General features: G+C 41.9%; 1 protein-coding gene and 1 long non-coding RNA gene across 2 annotated transcripts; both read right to left on the bottom strand.

The window, feature by feature from the left end:
- Positions 1-4229: 4229 nt before the first annotated feature.
- IFRD1 (interferon related developmental regulator 1) lies at positions 4230-16017 on the bottom strand. Its single transcript, XM_081024129.1, has 12 exons — positions 15651-16017; positions 13678-13782; positions 12686-12767; positions 11595-11719; positions 11334-11491; positions 10429-10479; positions 10152-10330; positions 9937-10045; positions 8050-8184; positions 7224-7352; positions 6850-6945; positions 4230-4897 (listed from the first exon to the last, which is right to left on the bottom strand). The coding sequence occupies exons 1-12, from the start codon at positions 15697-15699 to the stop codon at positions 4808-4810; spliced, it is 1308 nt and encodes a 435-aa protein (XP_080880255.1). The 5' UTR covers positions 15700-16017; the 3' UTR covers positions 4230-4807.
- LOC308486915 lies at positions 9059-9930 on the bottom strand. Its single transcript, XR_013991382.1, has 2 exons — positions 9639-9930; positions 9059-9598 (listed from the first exon to the last, which is right to left on the bottom strand). It is a non-coding gene; the product is annotated as an uncharacterized lncRNA (long non-coding RNA).
- Positions 16018-19748: the final 3731 nt, after the last annotated feature.

Below are 19748 nucleotides of genomic sequence, written 5' to 3'. Positions count from 1 at the left end.
TGGTTTGTTTTACTTCCAGCAAGGAGACTCAGGAGCAAGATACCTGAAGTTTCACACATTTTGAGGGCTTGCTATTGCCACAGAAAATACGGCTGACATTAGGGCAGTTTTTGAGATAAAGGGAGGAAAACTTACCAAATAGGGAGATAGAGTCTGAAAGGTGAAGCTGCTGGGAAATGATTTATAATGAGTTGGGAAAAAATGTTTAAAATAACTTTTTCTAAAAACCCCGAAGCTTTTCTTTTAGGAATTCTAGGTGCTGAAATCCCAAGGGAGCAGAAAAGGCTATTTTTGTATGCGACCACAGATGTTATTGGCCCAGAGATGGAAAGAAGATAGAGTCCCCACCAGAGAAGAATGGCAGATCAAGTTGATGGATTATGCCACAATGGCTAAAATGACCGGAAGAGTCAGAAGTCAGCAAGAGCAGAATTTTAATAATGGGGGAACATTCATAATTTATCTTAAAAACACTTGTAGTTTAATGGTGACTTTTGGACATAATGGAGATGTAAAAGATTTGGATCAGGCATAGGCAAACTCGGCCCTCCAGATGTTTTGGGACTACAACTCCCATCATCCCTAGCTAACAGGACCAATGGTCAGGGATGATGGGAGTTGTAGTCCCAAAACATCTGGAGGGCCGAGTTTGCCTATCCCTGATTTGGATTATCATAAAAGATGCAGGAGGAAATGATTAATAACAACAGGACTCACAAAGGGGAAGAGGGAAGTCCAGGAGATTCTTTGGAATCTTGTTTTTATGTATTGGATATGTTATTGTAAAACTTTGATCTGAAAACCAAATAAACAAATCTTTAAAAAAAAGAAAGGTGAAACTGCTGTGATCTATTCTAAAAGCAATCCTTAGGAACTGCTAAACCCTAGTAAGATTGTACGCAGCATGTGTACCAATGTCCTAAGACTGTCAGAGGGGTTGTGGGCATCAACAGGTCACTTGTCCCTGACCATTTGCCATCCTGGCTGGTGCTGTTGGGAATCCAACAACACCTAGAGGCCCACCCCTGGTGTAGAGTAGTTGGACCAATGGTCTGACTCCCTGCATTTCAGGGGGTTGGACTACATGACCCTCAGGTTCCCTTCCAACTCTACAATTCAATGCTTCTAAGGCAGCTTCCTGTACAAGGTTCCAACCCTTGCAACACTTTTTTTAAATTAAATGATAGCATATTTAAACCTAATTTTGATACAGCAAAAGCTTTTACAGATTACATCTTGCTTCTGCTGCTGGATGGTAGTGTGAAGATATGTGTGTTTTCTGGTTCAAGGGTATCTAGGTCACATTGCACCATATTGCATATTAGAACATAATGATGCAGTTGCTTTCCATATAAGAAAAATAACTCATCAGCTACCAGGTCCTATTAGATTCCAAAGTCTCAAGTCTCATTTTTAAAATGAGAAGAATAAGCACTAGGTAATATCTACATCTAGAAGCAAAACTAGGTAGGTCCCCCATGGTACAGAATGGAAGATGTGCAGAAGTGTTTAGCCGGTGACTGAAAATGGGGCACTCAAGCCACCTGTTGTTGCATAACCCCAAGTAGTGAGAAATTCTGGAAGCAGTGCTACCTGGGTGTGTCATCCTTTGGAGGAGAAAGAACAAGACACTTTCGTATTTAACAAATATAGAAGAGATGTAGAGATAAGCAGTGGTGCACTTGTGCCATGCCAACTGCCCTGGATGCCTCTATCTCACCAAGATGCTTTCAACCTTCATCTCTCCCTCCCTCTTGGCTTCTGTATCTATTTTAAACAGGTCCTATTTTCCCTCTCACCAGTGTTTCTGCACCCATCCATTATTCTGGGAACTTGGTGGATGTGTCACCTTTGCCAAAGACGTACGGCTCTTTCCTTCTATTTCCCAACCATCTCTTGGCTTCCATGGAAACAATTCACCCAACCATTGTATCGTTACAATATTAGTAGCCAGCTGGAAGTTGTAGCGTTTAAAGCTGAGAGGAAGGCAGACTTGGAATGGATCTCTCCTATCATTAGGTACTGGTATAGAAACATCAAAATTCTTAGCCCAGCTGGACAATTGTCTAGCACTGAAGTTGAACTCAGGTTACTGTGGAAAGAATCTGGAATGGAAGATTTGGGGTGCTATCACTACTTGCCAGATAAGATGGTATCACCAAGGCAAATTATTGGGAAAGAAATTACCGTATTTTTCGCTCTATAAGACGCACCAGACCACAAGACGCACCTAGTTTTTGGAGGAGGAAAACAAGAAAAAAAAAATTCTGAATCTCAGAAGCCAGAACAGCAAGAGGGATCGCTAGGCAGTGAAAGCAGCAATCCTTCTTGCTGTTCTGGCTTCTGGGATAGCTGAGCAGCCTGCATTCGCTCCATAAGACGCACACACATTTCCCCTTGCTTTTTAGGAGGGAAAAAGTGAGTCTTATAGAGCAAAAAATACGGTACATTTGCCATTTTTATGGACGTTTATTGTTTGCTTATATGCCTGTTGTCTTTGTCCATGGAGTTTTCTTGGCAGGGATACTGGAGTAGCTTGCCGGTTCCTGCTCCAGGTGGATCACGTTTGGTCAAAACTCTCCACTATTACCTGTCCATCTTGGGTGGCCCTGCACGGCATAGCTCATAGCTTGATGCTTTTGAATTATGGTGCTGGAGGAGACTCTTGAGAGTCCCATGAACTGCAAGAAGATCAAACCTATCCATTCTTAAGGAAATCAGCCCTGAGTGCTCACTGGAAGGACAGACCGTGAAGCTGAGGCTCCAATACTTTGGCCACCTCATGAAAAGAGAAGACTCCCTGGAAAAGACCCTGATGCTGGGAAAGATTGAGGGCACAAGGAGAAGAGGATGGCAGAGGACGAGATGGTTGGACAGTGTTCTCGAAGCTACCAGCATGAGTTTGACCAAACTGCAGGAGGCAGTGGAAGACACGAGTGCCTGGCGTGCTCTGGTCCATGGAATGACGAAGAGTCGGACACGACTACAACATTGTTTGTTTACAGACAGTTGCCTTGGAGATGTCATCTTGTGCCGATTGCAGTAGTCATTGTATCACCCCCCACCCCCCGTTCATTGTTTTATTAAGATGGTATGGCAGCCTGATAATCCGATTTAGCCAGTAGAACCAAAGATACAATTGCCTTCTAGTCCATTTCACTGGTTATGCCCGAAGGCATTCAAGGTGATCTCCTTTACTCTGCAGTTTTTGATCCTTGGGAATAAAGCAATACCGGCTTGTCCATTTCATCCAGTGACCATCTTGGTACATACTAAGCAATATATTACATTATTAGTGCATTTGTCCGCACTTGCTGAGATTGACTTGAAATATGATTGGATAGGGATTGTCACAGCTTCTGATTCCTGTGCATTCAAGTAGTCCATTTGACCAAGTCGCACCTCATCCAGGAAGAAGGAACACAGATGAAACTGACCTACGGAAGGCACAAGCCAGGGTGGTGGAAATCATCATGCCCTGAAGTCACACTCATCTGTTCTCACTTTCATTTAACTTAGACCTTCTGACTATAACTGATTCATCAGCCAAGAGAACCTTTTGCTAAGCTTTGGCTTAGGTAGAGCTAGGGTGATGAGAGTTCAAAAAATATTGAGAGCAATATATTGGCAACCACTATTCTAGAGGACCATGTGGCATTTCATGAACTTTGGGTGTATCACATTGAATTCTCTCCTGGGTAAGGACAGTTCTTCCAGCATTAGCTAAGGGAATTACTGCAATACACATTGCCAGAACTACCTCATTAACTTATAAGGTAGGTGGCAACCAAGAAGAGGGCCTTTTCTGGGTGGCAATTGAACATGTATCTCTACCCAGAGCAGTTTGGTTTTTTTCCATTTTTCCTTTCCGGCAACAAGCAGTAATTATTTTTGGCTGAACTTCTAGAGGCGAAAGATTAAGAACATGTAGTTTTCATTTTGTCTGCTGTTTTACTCCTGACATTTACCTGGTTTGGGGATTTATGAGTTAATAAAAAGTCTAGATATCATCTACATATAAGAAGCTGTGGATCACCGAAGACAGCAGTGCCAGCACCGTTAATATTTACAGAGCAGTCCTACTGATAGCTCAACTCAATTTTACAATTAGTGTCAAAAGTGCTACTTCGGTTTAAACAGTTGTAACCCTTTTATTGCCGGTATATAATTTCCATGCAACTCTCTTTCACACAATTTCATTTCAGACAGACGCTTTGAGGAAAAGCAGCTTTCAGATATAAATAGCTTTTATTATCCAAGTTTCAGCATATGATGCGTAACATTTCTTGAAAGATTTCATGTGCTACTTCAGTGTAAAGGCTGTAAGCCAAGCTAGAGGAGTCCATGGCGAGTACACCAAGGTCACTGCCACAACTGGGATGTTTCATTTTAAAACACGGGTCTATAAAATAGCTTCTTCAGAGGCATGCTTAACCCTACAGATATTCTTATTAGAATTTCCCCCATCTTATTAGATTGCTAAAAACAATGAACCTTGAAACAAAGCAACCCTCAGCACCAATTAACCAAGTGTTAAGAATTATGCCAGATTCACGAGCTATCTTACTCACCAATAAAGTGCTACAAAAGCTGCCTCTCTCTCCCTCATCAGATTACATTCTAATCTACAATACAGATCCATCTAGGGAGCTAATATACAACATTGTTCTACAGATGGGCAAGAAGATATCTAAGAGATACATGGAGTTTTTAAAAGTCTCATTTCACTTTGAACACCACAATTAATCACACTAAGCAGAAATTCAATTTAACCGAACGAAGTCGAAGGTCTTCAGAAGAGCTTGCTCTAGAACACTTCGCCCACATCGGCCCTTTTATCACGGCACTTGTTTCGAGCCTTCGTCCGGGCTTTGAATGCTGCAGAGTTGTACAAATGCTATAAAAACAGCAGAGAAATGCAATCGGTGTTAACATTCCTTCTGACAACGTTTTGGGGTTATGCATTCATTTTGCACAGACACACCCGTGTATTTGACAACAGTCAATGTGCAAAAATGAGAAAGATTTGTTAAATCTTGTACACTGCCAGCTGACCTTTACATAGTTCTGCATCACTGAGTTCTAAATATTTCAAGTGGTAGTCTTAGCATTAAAAATTAAAATTACAACCACAATACTTTGTTGATGCAATTGCTGCCCAAGATATCGCACGGCTGGAAGAAAATTCTGCAATCCTTATGATTGCTAAGCAACCATGCCAACACAGTTGGGCTTCTCAGATTTATTATCTGTTTCCGTTCTGATTTTCTACCATACAGAACCTGGTAAGAGAGCTAATCGTAACACTAATATCCCGGTCACCGTGAAAGCAGATATGCATAGTAACTGTTGCCAGCAGCTGCCACCACTCCCCAACAGCACATTATGAAGGCTGTGCACACAAGCTGTGTATCGAGATAAATGGAATTCTAAGGGAAGGTTTACATACTCAGTAAAAGTCTCTGCAAAATGTTCCTAAAGGACACCCCTGCAGAGAAATGGAGTTGCCAAAAGATGGCAGTTCAGAGATGCTCTGCTTGCAAAGGGACACTTATGTGGAGTCAAAGCTGACCACATAAATGAAGTCCCCATGTGAATGTCTATAAATTATATCACAACAACTGAAGCAATTTCCCCCCCTCCTGGTGAGACCCTTCTCGAGGGAGGGTTAACCCTTCTCATTCCAGCTTCAAGGCCCCACATGGCATTTAGGCTTTTTAAAAGCTTCCATTGGCGCTAAGGCTTTTAAAAAGCCTAAATGCTACATCAGGGTAGGGACAAACTGGGAGGAAGCCCTGTGGAGCAGAGGTCCCACAACGCAAGGCAGCATTTATTTTTGCGGGTCCCTCCGCCATGTGCTATTTTATGATTCTGGGGACAGACTGCTGTTTATTTTTACACTGACCACTTTTTAAAAAGAACTATTTAAACCTATGAACTTTATAAATTTGGTAAGTTGCAATATAGTGCTTTCCTTAGCCATAAGGTTAACTAGAAATGAACGCTTTAATACACAATCGGAAGGTGTATGTTTCAGGTGCGTGGGTGGCTGAAGTGCACGAGCAGAGAGCCCTCAGTAATATGGTCTATGTATACTTAGGATCATCTCTTCTCCGGCCTGTTGAATTTATCTCTGCCATCACCCCGGTTCTCTGTTATGCCACCTGTACATCCAAATACAGAAAGCCATTCACAGTTGCTATCTACAGCTGTGAAACCACCAGCTTCTCTAACAGACTAGAGGGCTGTATCACCTTCTGAAAGAGCAGGCTGTTGGCCCAAACAGTCAAGATGGAACAGATCAAGTTCTTTAAAGTTATTTCTATCAACAAAGTCAAAAAGCAAAGGCTTTTTAGTAGTACGGCTCTGCATATTTGGGGAATTTATTTGGGGGTGTGGGATACCTACTCCAACTCTATCTGTACTGCTTTCCCCTCTTCTTTTCACCAAATTACAATGTCTGCCATGACGGAGAAACCCCAAGCCCAGGATGAGGCAGTGCTGAGCCACATGCTCAGGTTGTGCTACTGAAAGCTCTCTGAAGGTAGAAAAAGACCAAGCAAGACTCAGTTTCAGTTAGATCAGGGTTTCCCAAACTTGGGTCTCCAGTTGGACTACAGTTTCCACCATCCCTGACCACTGGGGTCCTGGCTAGCTAGGGATGATGGGAGTTGTAGTCCAAAAACAGCTGGAGATTCGTCTGGGAAACCCTGAGTTAGATGCTTTTGTCAGGAAACTAATTCCTGTGCGCCCCAGGGCAAGTGGCAAAATCATAAGGCAGAAACTGCACCAAATTTAAAAACCAAACCAAACCAAGTAAATCAGCTTAACAGAATGTGAGTAACATACCCTTTCAAAACGGGGAATCTTCATGGATTTAAGTGTTGCCTCATCAAGCATCAGTGGCGGCCCGAGTTCAAAGACATTCCGGAGAAGCTCATTGGACTGGATAGAACATTAAGTCATTAGAATTGAGCAAATGTTGCACCTTCAAGTGTTCAACCATTGCTTGTGACATATCGGCTATCAAGAGCTGCTAAATGTGATTGTAGTATCATTTTTGTTTTCTTTCCATGGCTAAAAATCTAGGAGGGTCCTACTCAAGTATAGATGAGGTAGCACCATAAAGCAATTTCCTGTTCTCTTACCCCAGTTTGTGTTTTTAAAGTAGTTTAAAAAGCACTAAGTACCACTGCCATTCTACTGAAAGTTTTTAAGTTTACCTGCAAATGGTATTGCATCCCCGATCCTAAGATTTCCTTGAAAGTATCGTATGTTTGTTTTTTAACCCAGCAGTCAATGTACATGCGTTCAGGTCCAAATTTGACTGTCTCTGTAGGGAAGTCATGCTCCTGTCAAAATAAACAAGCAGTCAATCTCAGGAAAGTGTGGTTTTAGAAATGCAACTTACAGCTGAATGCACCCTAGCTGCCGCTGCAAACTAAGACAGTACATTGCTTGACTCTATTTGTAAAAATCATGCTAATTTCATGACTTATTCTCAAGTGGAGGTAGCTGAGCCAGACTCCAATGTATGCCTCCCAAATACTGTTGCAGGCCTTGGATTCTCGATAATTTGCTCTCATTATAAACATCAGATTAAAATATAAGAATTAAAAACAAATCCTGTGAAACACAATTTTTGGACCTAGTTGCTATCTCAATGTACTGGGTCCCCATCCCCCTTTAATGAAAGCAATTCAGGAATTATTCATGACTCAAGATTCACCTTTGACTACAGGTTAGTCCTCTGACAGCAGTTTGCTCTTTAGACAAAGCCAGTATCTCTAGTGAAAAACCTGAAGTTTAAAAGCACCCCTCCCCAAAATGATATTCACTAAGCAAAAGTGGCCTCCATGGATGCCGTCATTAGTACTAAAAATAAAACAAATGAGATCAGGTACAATATATTCAATAGGCGTATCTTAGAACTGAACAACGTCCCATATACTAAAAAGAACACACTTTTCAAAGCACTTGCTTTTCAAAGATGAAGTCTTAACCAGTAACGTTTTATACACTTTTTTACATTTGCTCATTCCTCTTTACCTCTACAGCCCGCAAGACATCTCTGAAGACAGACCGCTGTTTCCTTTTGTCCACTTTGGCACGGTGCTTGTTCCCATCTGTAGCTAGAGCCTTCAGTTTCTGTGTTAGAAGCTCCATATCTTCATAAAAGAAATCCTAGTCAGATGGGGAGGGGGGAATAACATGTTATTTGTGGGAGTTGAACTTGTTGAATATTTTGCAAACTGTATTTCACATTTCACTGAGAATGGCTCAACTGTCAAACAAATCTTCATTAAATGGAGAGGTTATAACAATACTAAAAGCTAGGTGTTCTGAGAGGTTGTAGGATAAAATAGCCCTCCCTTTAAGGGCAAAACGTCTTCTGAAGTCTACATTTGCTTCTTCTAGCCATCACCCTGAAATTTAGAAAGGGGAGATTATTCTTTGTCCTAACTGGAAACTGTAAATTAACCTGATGATTATTGTGCATGCTGGGTTTCGTTGTTTTAAATTGTTTTGTTGCTGCGACCTAGCTTGGGACCTTTTGGTGAAGTGTGAGAAATCAATATATTATTATTATTAAGGTTATAAAATGTCTTTTAGTAGGGGTTTGTTTGGTAATGTAGCCATCATTTCACTGCTCTGATGTGAGTAGCTTCAAGTGAGTAGATGCTGAAATGGTTCTGCATTTCATAACTCTGGTTTAACAGGTCTCCTCTCTCCATTCATGACAACTAAAACTGAGTCAGCTATTGATTCCACCTTTTACCTCCCACATTGTATATATGTGTGTTTCAGTAGCAACACTGAATATCTTATGTTTCCTTCTCATCTGACTACACCTGTCTGCCCAAGTTGTTCATCACATGATCCTATGTAATGTCTTTATTGGCTGTTCCTATGAGTGGAAAAATTTAATAGTGACAGCTCAATCACTGAAACATTGAGTAGGCTGAAGGATTATTTGTTTTTTTGGCAGTGTGTAGGAGCCAATGTTAATGAGGTCAAACAGATGCCATTAACCAAAGTCAAATGCTGTAATCAGAGCTTAAAGTTTTGAACGTTTATTTAGATATCGTGCAATGGACTGGCTGTCTTGACGAATCTAGTTAGTCTTTTTTCTACCATCCTGGGTCACCTAGAGGTTTTTATAGGTACCTTACCAAGACAGGTACATAGTTAACTTGAGACTTTTTTCTTCAGTACTGTTAAAGAAAACAGTAAAGATATTAATAAAACCACTTTAAAATATGATAAAGCAAATTATAGAAGTCTGAAACAATAATGAACTAAGATGATCTTATTGTATCCGCTGCCTATATGCTACTAGGTTCAATTCAAGATTTTGGTATTTAAAGAAACTTGCAGTCATTGCAGGTTGTCCTGCCTCATGCTGTTGCTCTGTTTTTATCAACTGGAGTAAAAAAAAAATTCTCATTGTATTTTTATGTATTGGTGGAAACCACGCTAGAATGATAATCATGTTATGGGGAAAAGTCTACAAATTTGGAGAAATAAATAATTTCCCATATAACTGGCATCTCATGTAAGTTTATGATTATGGGAGTGATGTGTTCTCTCTCTCTCTCTCCCCCCCTCCTTCCCTCTCTCACACACTGAATTAAAACACTGCAGGGTCACACGATCTATCTCACTCAAGGGACATGGTAAGACATAACACATAGAATGACTTCAACTCCTCAGAAATATGATCCTGATTTTTGCAGGTGTTTGATTAGTTGCTACTGAAATATTACATTTGAGCCAGATTCTAATAAGACCTATGTATGATCAAATGTTATTAATATGCAGAAAGCCATTATTTCTCCATCAGATACACGAAACGCCTAAGATATAGCATAGAAGCTATTTACAAAAATATGCTCTCCCCATCTCTTTCCCTGCAGAATCATTCTCTGAACTTACCCCATCTGTTTCTCTTGCTAGTTCAAACAGAAGAGCCAAGGTTTCCCCAGCAGCAATCCTCATGTTGACATCGTCACAGGATAACAGGATGGGAAATTTATGCAAATGCCTAGGAAATTTGGGAGCATGTTATTGATCTGCGTTACTGCACACAAAGCCATATTTGATTTAAGCCGCACTTCTGGGTATTGTTTCCAAGGGAACAGAATACGCACATTTCAAGTTTCTTCTTCACTTCATTCATTGGGCAGATGGTTAACAGAAGCGTCCATGCCAAGAGAGCGCTGATGTGCAGAACTGTATTCTGTGTACTGGAAATGCTATTTGAATTCCTCTCGTTCTGATAGGATTTCGTGAAGATATTTTCCAGGCATTCCATGGTTGTATACAATTCCTGGTTTAAGAAACAGACCGAGACCGTTTAATTCACTATTTGATCTGGACTGGTTAATTCATTGCTAAATAATACCGTTCATAAAAACGTTTGCTTACTGTGATATCATCAGTGGCAATAAAGCAACAGACTCCTAAGCAGGTGGCACACTAGAAAAAAAGAAACAGAAGTTAATGCTTTTAACTTTACTGCTACATTTTGTGCTCACAGAACAGACAAAAAATGAGTGAGGCTGTGGTTTAAATCATATAACATGCTTGTGTCCTTGTCTTCAGACAAGACAACAAAGCATCCTTTAACAGATCAGTCAGCCACACACTTTGCAAGTGGTTTCATACAAAAACAAGGAATGTTTACGGTTTTGTCACTGTCTTGGCCAGATCTCAATGTTTAAGGAAGCATGTTACAGGAAAACACCACTCCCAGCTCCCTTGTGGTCTCTCCTTCCTTCCTGGCTAGCTCTAATACTTCCAAGGGACATTACCCACCAAACCTGCAAGAAACATTCTGAGTTACAATTGCTGTTTTTATCACTGTGCACCAGGGGTCACCAATGTGGTGCTTGCAAGCAAATCTACACCCACAGAGGCCTCCTTCTCCCTGGCGATATCAAGCTTGAAATAAACGTTTTAGAAGAGGTTGTAGTGTACGCTTGGTTGCAGAGGTAGGTGTAGGTGTGTGTGTGTGTGTGTGTGTGTGTGTGTGTGTGTGGTGTCCACAACTGCCTCTCCATCCTGTGGAAGTTTCCATGGACCCAAAACGGTTGCCATGCACTGTCGCCAGCAACCCTACCACGGAGAGTAAGCGTGACACACAGGCATTGCCTGATGGTTCAAGACTAAGTTATAAGCCTTGATGCCAAGTCTGCCAAAGAATAAGACACCAATTGACCAGGGAAACATTTTAAGGCCCTCAGGTTCCAACACACACACACGTCACTGCAATATGGGATACAAGGCATCCACTTGCACTTCTTCATCCCAAGTACCAACTTTTTACTTACAGCCTGCCTTGCTTGTACACTTGCTGACGCGTCACAGAGAATCTTCTTCAGAATCGGCGCAAGGGTCTTATATATTTCCTCACTTTCAATTCCTGACCCCAGCTGCACACAAAGCAGACAAGCCAATCCTGCTGCTGCACGCTGCTCATCGCTCTTGCCTAAACACAGAAAGCCAGTCATGACTTGGTAGAACTAAATGCGACAGCAATTAAACCTGACAACAGAATAATGCTATTTTATAGGAAAAGAGATGCACATTACCTTTCTTTATACAGCGTTCGATGCTATCTGTTAGCGTCATTCTCCTTTCCAGGATGAACTCGTACAGTATTTTTGAAGACAGGGCATTTTTAAGACCTTCAAGAGCTGACTGCCTTGTCTTCGCACTATTGAAGAGTTCATGGTAAAAGGTCAGTTGAAAGCTCTGTGCTGCAAATTTCAATCTGGTTGTGTTATGCATGCTTTAGATTCCACCTCTACCTCCTTCCCAAAAGGCAGAACAACATTTAAGGCTAAGATTTGCAAAGCCAAGATTTGAAAAACTACTTATCAGAGCTTCCCATACTAGCACTCAACCTCTGCTGTGGCAGACACCACATTTGCCCAATTTCTCATTCTGCAATCCTTAATGTCTCAATGCCAAGGAAACACTGCTCATAAAATGTTTTCTCTTGACAGCTCTTTTCCTTTTCTAGGCATAGGGAAAGACTCTTAATCCAACATCTTTAGGAAAAGAGCATTTGAGGGAATGGTAACTGGAGGAAGGTAGAGATGGCAGGGAATAAGACTCAGGTTTAAATTGAATAAATTCCCAGTGCCTTTAGAAAATGACAGAGTGCTTTCTTGAAGTAGTGGTGAGCTGAGAAATCATGGCAGGCAAGAACACTGAAAAATGATGTGGGTGGAACAAGCTGAAAAAAGTCACTTTCCCTATTATTATCTATTCCCAAATTAAGACATGATGAAGGCTGACTTATACAGTAGCTATCCTAAATGTATCCTAATTCATAGGATTTGCTGCCAAGCTAAGATACAACTTCCTAAACAAATATGCCCTTGGGTACAATAATTATTACTTATTAAACTTCTATACTACCCTTCATCTGAGGATCACAGGGCTGGGTTACAATATTATAAAGCTCCTATGACCTCATGGGAAAGCTCTAGCCCACAATTTGCAAAATCTTTTAAGCCAGCCTCCTAAACCAGGTATCTTCCAGATGGTGCTAGACTCTTAATTTGCCCACCAATCCCAGACAGTGCTCAAGGATGATGGGACAGGAGCCCTAAACATCCGGAGAACAAACATCCAGATGGCCAATTTAAGCTTTTACTTCTCAGACCTCCCATACCTCTTGTCCAACGTGAGGTCAATTAATCCCTTCAGCTTGTACTCCAAATCTTCTTGCGTTGCTTCCTCATCAACTTCAGGCCCTACACATATGTGACAAGACAGTACGATTACAATTAATAAAACTAGCCTCACAGAATGAGTCTTCAGAGTCTTGTGGAAATTATACATATCTGATTTAATCCATGTAAGGTCTCCTCCACTTCTGCCTGGCCACCAAGCCTTCAGTGGAGGATCTGCTCTGTGTATTTCTGGTCTGACCCCATAATAAATCAATTCATTCATACTTGATCTGCTCTGTGTTCCACTGCTGGGCAATAGTGGAGTTGGCAGATAGATGGGGCTGGACCTCCACTATGGCAGCCAGGTTTAGGAACTGGCACCATTACTAAAGGTGTTTTGATGCCATGTAAAAACATTTATTCATTTGTGGAGGGGGAGAATAATCTGGACAAATAACCCTCCTAGAGTTTTCTACTTGTACAGTGGACCCTCCGGATACGAATCAAATTCATTCCGGGAGTCCGTCTGCAACCCGAAAAGTCCGTAGGCAGAAACGCTGCTTCTGCACACGCCGCAACTGAGCGCTTCTGCGCATGCGGCAAAACCCAAAAGTTATGTATCCAGAGCGGTACGTAACTAGAGGGTCCACTGTATACTCTTTCAGAAAGGGGGCTTTGTGAGTACCCAACACAACTATTACCTTGTAGTAAGCAAAACTTGCTTCACTCAATGACTAGTCTACTCCAGATAATAATGTGAACGTGTAACACAAATACATGAAACATAAATTCTTTGACTGGCCTTAGTTTCATAAAGGAGCTACAAATTAGACCCCCCCCCCCCAAGTTATCTTGAGGGTTAGGTGCTTTTAAATAAAGTAGCATTTCGAAATAAAATATACCACATTCAATCCAAACCAAACTCTTTCCAAATGTAATAAGCATTTCATGTCTGCAATAGTTTCCTAATAAGACACAAAGGTTAACATACCATCCTCAGTGATGCTGGAAGGATCACTGAAGCCACTGCAGTGACTCATAGTTTCAATTGATGCATCTTCATCACTAAAAGACTGCATATTTCTGTGCTGGGCACCTAGGAAAAGCATTTGGAGCAGTCAACATTAACACAGGGTAATACTCTGGAATGTCTACGCCATCAAGACCAATATACTGCCAATTTTCTATTTCTAAACCCTAGAAGTAGGGGTCCACTGCAGACAGAATTATGTGTTGGGAAGGAAGACCAACTGACAGCTATATCTCAAAGACAAATTATTTCAACAAGCCATAGTTCTGTCTTACCGTATATGCGTGGCAGCCTGTTTTCAAACTATTCTGCTATCATCTATTCTTAACTGCCTAAGTTCTTTTAACCTCCCAGTATCTGCACATTAAACAAAGTGTAACATTCCTCTGCTGTCAACCATTTGCAACATGCTACCCGGCAGAATTTCTCTGGCCAAAGAACAGCCTTGTTGGCATAGAAGTAAGCTTTTACTAAAACAAAATGGGAGGCATGCAGTCCAACACCCAGCAAGTATACAAATGTGGCAGGAGCAGTTTAAAAGACTACCCTATTATGCATGTTGCATTTCTCTCTTCATCCAACTTCATTTGCAGGCCCAATCACAACTATTACTATGGGCCACCACTAAAAAACCACTAAATATAGATATTTTTATAAAGTTTTTAAGTCACAGTATCAAACTCAGGTAGAATAAACAGAAAGCATCAGAATTCTCAACTCTTGGGGCGGGGGTCAAGCAATATCTAGCCAATTTCACTGGGTTAGAATTGCTGTATACTTACCACACTGGCCTCACATGTTAATTTTATCAACAGCAACAACACATAATTACATCACTGAGGTTGCATAAATGTCTAGTGACTAATCGTCTTCCAAGATGCCTAGTTCTCATCTTTTTATTTTGAGCAATGAGCAACACCTTGCTGCTTTTAGACCTATTAGATGATACCTGTCACAGCCTTGCAGGTATTTTCAGATTACCAGGAGAACCGAAGAGTTTATTTCTGTGTATAATTTAAATGGTACCTAAGACTGAAATATATCACTGCATATGAAACAAAGCTAAACAGATTAGATTTGAGCAGCAAGTTGTATTATTAATCTGTGCCTTTACAATTTATATTGCATTTTGAATCTTTTCCCATCAAGCACACGATATGGGTCCGATTGCTCAATCTTTGTGAGCATTTGTTTAGGATAGAGGCCTGAAGGAACATAACCACATAGTTTTATTTATTGCTTCACCACAAAATCTAAAGCTGTCCATAGCAAATACCAAAATGATTGGAGACTTGTCCTCCCATTTAAAGCCTTTCAGTGTCCACAAATACATTTACATAAGTTGTTCTCTGTCTCGATTTCATCTTGGCCCGATATACCTGAAGGAGCATCTCCAACCCCATCATTCAGCCTTCTGAGTCTTCTGGTGGCTCCCTCACTGCGAGAAGTGAGGTTACAGGGAACCAGGCAGAAGTTCTTCTCGATAGTGGCACCCTCCCTGTGGATCACCCTCCCAACAGATGTCAAGGAAATAAGCATCTATCTGACTTTTAGATGGCATCTGAAGGTAGCCCTGTATCAGGAAGTTCTTAGTGTTTGATATTTTATTATAAAGTGCTGGAAACCGCCCAGAGAGTCTGGGGAAACGGGCAGGGTATAAAAAATAAATTAATTTATTAGTAGTAGTAGTAGAAATAGTAGTAAATCTGTCTGTGCTTGGCTACCGAGACCATAAACACATGACCTTTCAAACACATCTATTTGGAGGGGATCCCTAACCTGGCAGAGAGAGAGGACCTGAAATACAGACCAGGTGGCAACCTTAACAGAGAACAAGCAGCTCGCTTCCCGCCACCCGTGGGGGGAAGCCAAGCAGAGAACTACAGCCCCCATTAAGCCCCGCGGCGGGGGCGCATGCGCGCCGGCTCCCTCACCTGACGTTCCGCGCGGGTTACCCCCTCCCCGCCGCTTGGACTTGGGCATGGCAGCGGCCTTGTAGCGGCGACGGCTTCGCGCGCGGCTCCTTCCCGGTGCTCCCTCTCTGGGGTTCTCGTCGGCCTGGCTTTTGTTTCTCCCCCTCGCCCGGGCAGCGCTGACAATCAGCCGATGGAAGAGCAGGAGCGCTTTTTATTATAGAAACGTCTCTGTGAGGCCGGCTTCCCGGACCGAGGCAGCGGATGCGATTGAGGAAAGCAGGCGATAGGCAAAGCTGTAGCAGCGGCAGAAATCCCCGTGGATGCCCGTGAACGGAATCGATACATGTTTCTCCTCTCAGACGCCAAGGAACTAAAGGCGGGGGACTGACGCTGACGTGGCTTTTATAGGGAACCCAGCGGAGGCGGAGGCGGTGTAGTGACGTTACAGGGGCGTGGCTTGGAAACGACCAATGGCAGCCGCAGGTTTCCGTGACGTACAAGAGGGGAGCCGCGCATTGACCTCTGGGGCGTGTGGTTCCCCCCCCCCAGCATCCCTTTCTCTCGAAGTTCCGCGGTCGTTTACAAGGGCGGTGCCTCTCGCATCTGGCGCTTCATTTCTTCCCCTTCCAGACATAAGGGATCGTTCCAGGCCCCCGTGGCATGCTGGGAACTGTAGTCTGTACCCTTTCCGGGGCCATTGCGGTACACGGCGGTCTCACGTCGGCCGCCTTGCCTCCGTCGTTGTCCTCAGATAACCTCCTGGTAGTTCACTGTTCCAGACAGAAACTGAGGCGAAGGTTATTCGCTTGCACAGCCCTCGAGCGGAGGGTCGGGATGCATGAAATGATATCAGCTCCTCCTTAGCCCTGGAAACTTTGAAAGCCCAAATAGCACTTTAAATATATTTTAACATAGGGACAGTGATTTATGATTTTTATTCTTTTATTATTAAGTTTATATACTGCCCCATGCACGCAGATCACAGGATAAAATCACAATATAAAACCACAAAATACATAATCAAAATAAAAACAAGAACAACCCAATAACTCCCCGCAAATAATCAGAGAGGGAAAACAGAATTTAAAACACATGTACACAATACTTGTAATAAAAAAATAAGACTTGAAGAAATCACACCCTAAGTAGACTGGTATAAGTACATAGTTACCAGCATACATACTCTCCAACATTTCTCCATTGAAAATAAGGATATCCTCTTCAATAATAATAATAATACTAATACAGTCACTCTGGGCAGCTTCCAACATACATAAAAATATAATGAAGCAATAAACTTCTTTTTTTTTAAAAAACCCACCTTTCTTATACACTGCATGCTTCAGATGATTTCTAAAGGTTGTACAGTTACTTATGAAAATAGGGATGTCCTAAGGAATAGCGGGACATTTCAGGATCAAATCAGAAACTGGGACAGCTTCTGTAAATCCAGGGCTGTCCCTGGAAAAGAGGGACACTTGGAGGGTCTGCAGAAGACACATACTTTAAACATATATTTGATTTTTCTGATCATTAGGATTTGGACATTGATACCCTTACACATGTTTATTCACAAATAACTGTAATCCTATCCCCACTTACCTGGGAGTAAACCTCACTGAATTACTTATGAGTGGACATTAGGATTGCGCAGTACATCCCACTGAGTTTAATAGAGTTTACTTTCTTTTCTGTTTACCAGATTGGAGTGCAAATTTAAATGAAAATGCCTACAACAAGAAGAGTAGAGTAGGGGACATTTTTAGTATAGATTGTTTTATTCTGGCACAGCTTTTCGTAGGCACCTGTCTACCAAAGTACATAAGAGTCCTGCTGAATCAGAGCAAGGGTCTATTTAGTCCAGCCTACATAGATCTGGGGGACGCGGGTGGCGCTGTGGTCTAAACCACAGAGCCTGGGGCTTGCCGATCAGAAGGTCAGCGGTTCGAATCCCCGTGACGGGGTGAGCTCCCGTTGCTCGGTCCCTGCTCCTACCAACCTAGCAGTTTGAAAGCATGTCAAAGTGCAAGTAGATAAATAGGTATTGCTGCGGCAGGAAGGTAAACGGCGTTTCCGTGTGCTGCTCTGGTTCGCCAGAAGCGGCTTAGTCATGCTGGCCACATGACCCGGAAGCTGTACGTCGGCTCTCTCAGCCAGTAAAGTGAGATGAGCGCCGCAACCCCAGAGTCGTTCGCAACTGGACCTAACAGTCAGGGGTCCCTTTACCTTTACCTTTACATAGATCTGGGAATCTGAACAGCCTCCCTCCTTGTCCCTCAGACAACTAGTATTAAGGGTAACCTGCCTCTGAATACTCAGTCAATTCCTTTGAAGAACCTCAAATTCTAGTGTTGTGAGACTGGGAGAGAATTTTCTGTCCAGTTTATCCAAACCACATACAATACTATTATCTCTACCAAATCCTGCCCCCTGCCTGGTTGCCTTCATTGTGGCTGGTTGATATTAAACAAAAACAAACCAACCAAGTCTATTATTTCTGTCCCTTGTAGCTCTTGTAGACTGTAGCTTACAAAAGCGTATGCCAGCATATATTCATTTGTTTTTAACAACTTTTAAAGCAATTTAAATTGTGCAATCCGATGCACAATTACATAGGATAGGAGTAAATCCCATAGAACAGAGTGGGGCTTAGTTCTGAGTAAAAATGCATGGAATGCATTGTCAAGTACTAAATAAAATAAGATTACATCACATTTGCCCAGACACTATATAGCACTGAAGGCTTCAGCTGATGGTCAGCAGAGAGCAGGTTTGCCACATGACCTCACTTTCCATTTGTAGCAGTTGTATCCGTGGAAGCTGCTAAAAATAGAATATATTTCTTATTTCTATGTCATAAACAATCTTTCTGGTTACATAGGTTTAGGTTGATTAATAGATACATGTGGTAAGATGCTGAGATCATTGTGACTAATCTATTGTGTATAATTACTTAGGTCATACATTTCACAACATGATGACAAGAGCTTAGAAACAATTACATGTACAAACTCTCTCTGTGTGTCACTCCCTTCGAAGTCAACTATGAACGTTCCTTACATTAGGTTTTCTCCTATATAATTATTGATCTGAGCTTGACCCAACCTATGACAACCATCTATGAAATTTGGATACTACTGATATTCAGTTCCAAAAACCAACATCCTGTCGAAATCCATGTTTCCCGGGGAAATTGTCTATCCAAATTTTAAACGGGAGCTTGGCTTTCAGATGGAGACAGAACAGTTTTCTTGTTTGATGTTAATATTTCAGCATAGATGGGTGTCCTGTCTATAACCAAGGTACAGTTCACCCCCTTGCTGAACAGCATTACCTTAATCTGTGTATGTATGGCAGTATACTAAATATTTAAACCTTTGGAAGGAATTTCACATCGTCTCTGTTCTATGGCAGCTGGGAACCAGGACATTGTCCTTACATTATTTACTTTAGGCGTCAGCTTAATATATATGTCTTCTCAGGCCTATGGTATTGGAGCTAACCTTTTAGAAAACATACAGATTCAGGGCTAGTCTGAATTGCAATTGAATTTGCTTCTGTTTGGTTCAGTGCCAAGGCCACAAGTATCTGCCTTCTGCTCCTCAATTTGGATCGCATACAGTGACCAAAACCGACTAGCTTTCTCTGAAGCAACAACTGGGGTGTCTCAGAAGATGCCTTGCTGTGGTTTCTGCTTCACATTGCCCTTTCAGTTCAGATTTTCACAGCTGCACAAAATGTGAAGGTATTAAAAAAAAGAAGTAAAAAAAACCCAATTGTGTGGAAGAACATCTGCTCCTTCTACCTTTTTAAAGTTATAATAACTAGAAGAATGGAATTTGTTCAGTCAAAGCTGGGACAATGGCCGGGATGAGTGAAGACAATGAGCTATATTGGCATGGGATGAGACAGAAAACTGCACAGCACAGAAATTCCATGGGTGTGTGTTTGTGTGGTGTATTATTACACAGCACCAGAGCTTTCTCTTGCTCTAGGTTTTTTTGGGTGTGACATTAGAATACCATTGTAGTGACTAGTAGGGACTGACTCAGAGCTTTAATTATAGCAGTGGCAGGAAGTCGGACAGGAAAGGGGTTTTCTAGGCAAGCTGTAGTT

Source organism: Podarcis pityusensis (genome assembly GCF_964106645.2).
Source record: "Podarcis pityusensis genome assembly, chromosome: 10".
Taxonomy (NCBI): Eukaryota; Metazoa; Chordata; class Lepidosauria; order Squamata; family Lacertidae; genus Podarcis; species Podarcis pityusensis.
The sequence above is the reverse complement of the archived record's forward strand: the minus strand, read 5'-3'. Positions and strand labels throughout refer to the sequence as shown.

What these genes read in the sequence shown, in the direction of transcription:
- IFRD1 (XM_081024129.1), bottom strand. Translation starts at nt 15,699, where the DNA reads ATGCCCAAGTCCAAGCGGCGGGGAGGGGGTAACCCGCGCGGAACGTCA. An exon ending in GACCTCACGTTGGACAAGAG is followed by an intron (nt 11,720 to 12,685) that starts GTATGGGAGGTC and finishes ACTCTTCAATAG; the next exon opens with TGCGAAGACAAGGCAGTCAG. An exon ending in AGATTCCCCGTTTTGAAAGG is followed by an intron (nt 4,898 to 6,849) that starts GTATGTTACTCA and finishes CTGTTTTTATAG; the next exon opens with CATTTGTACAACTCTGCAGC.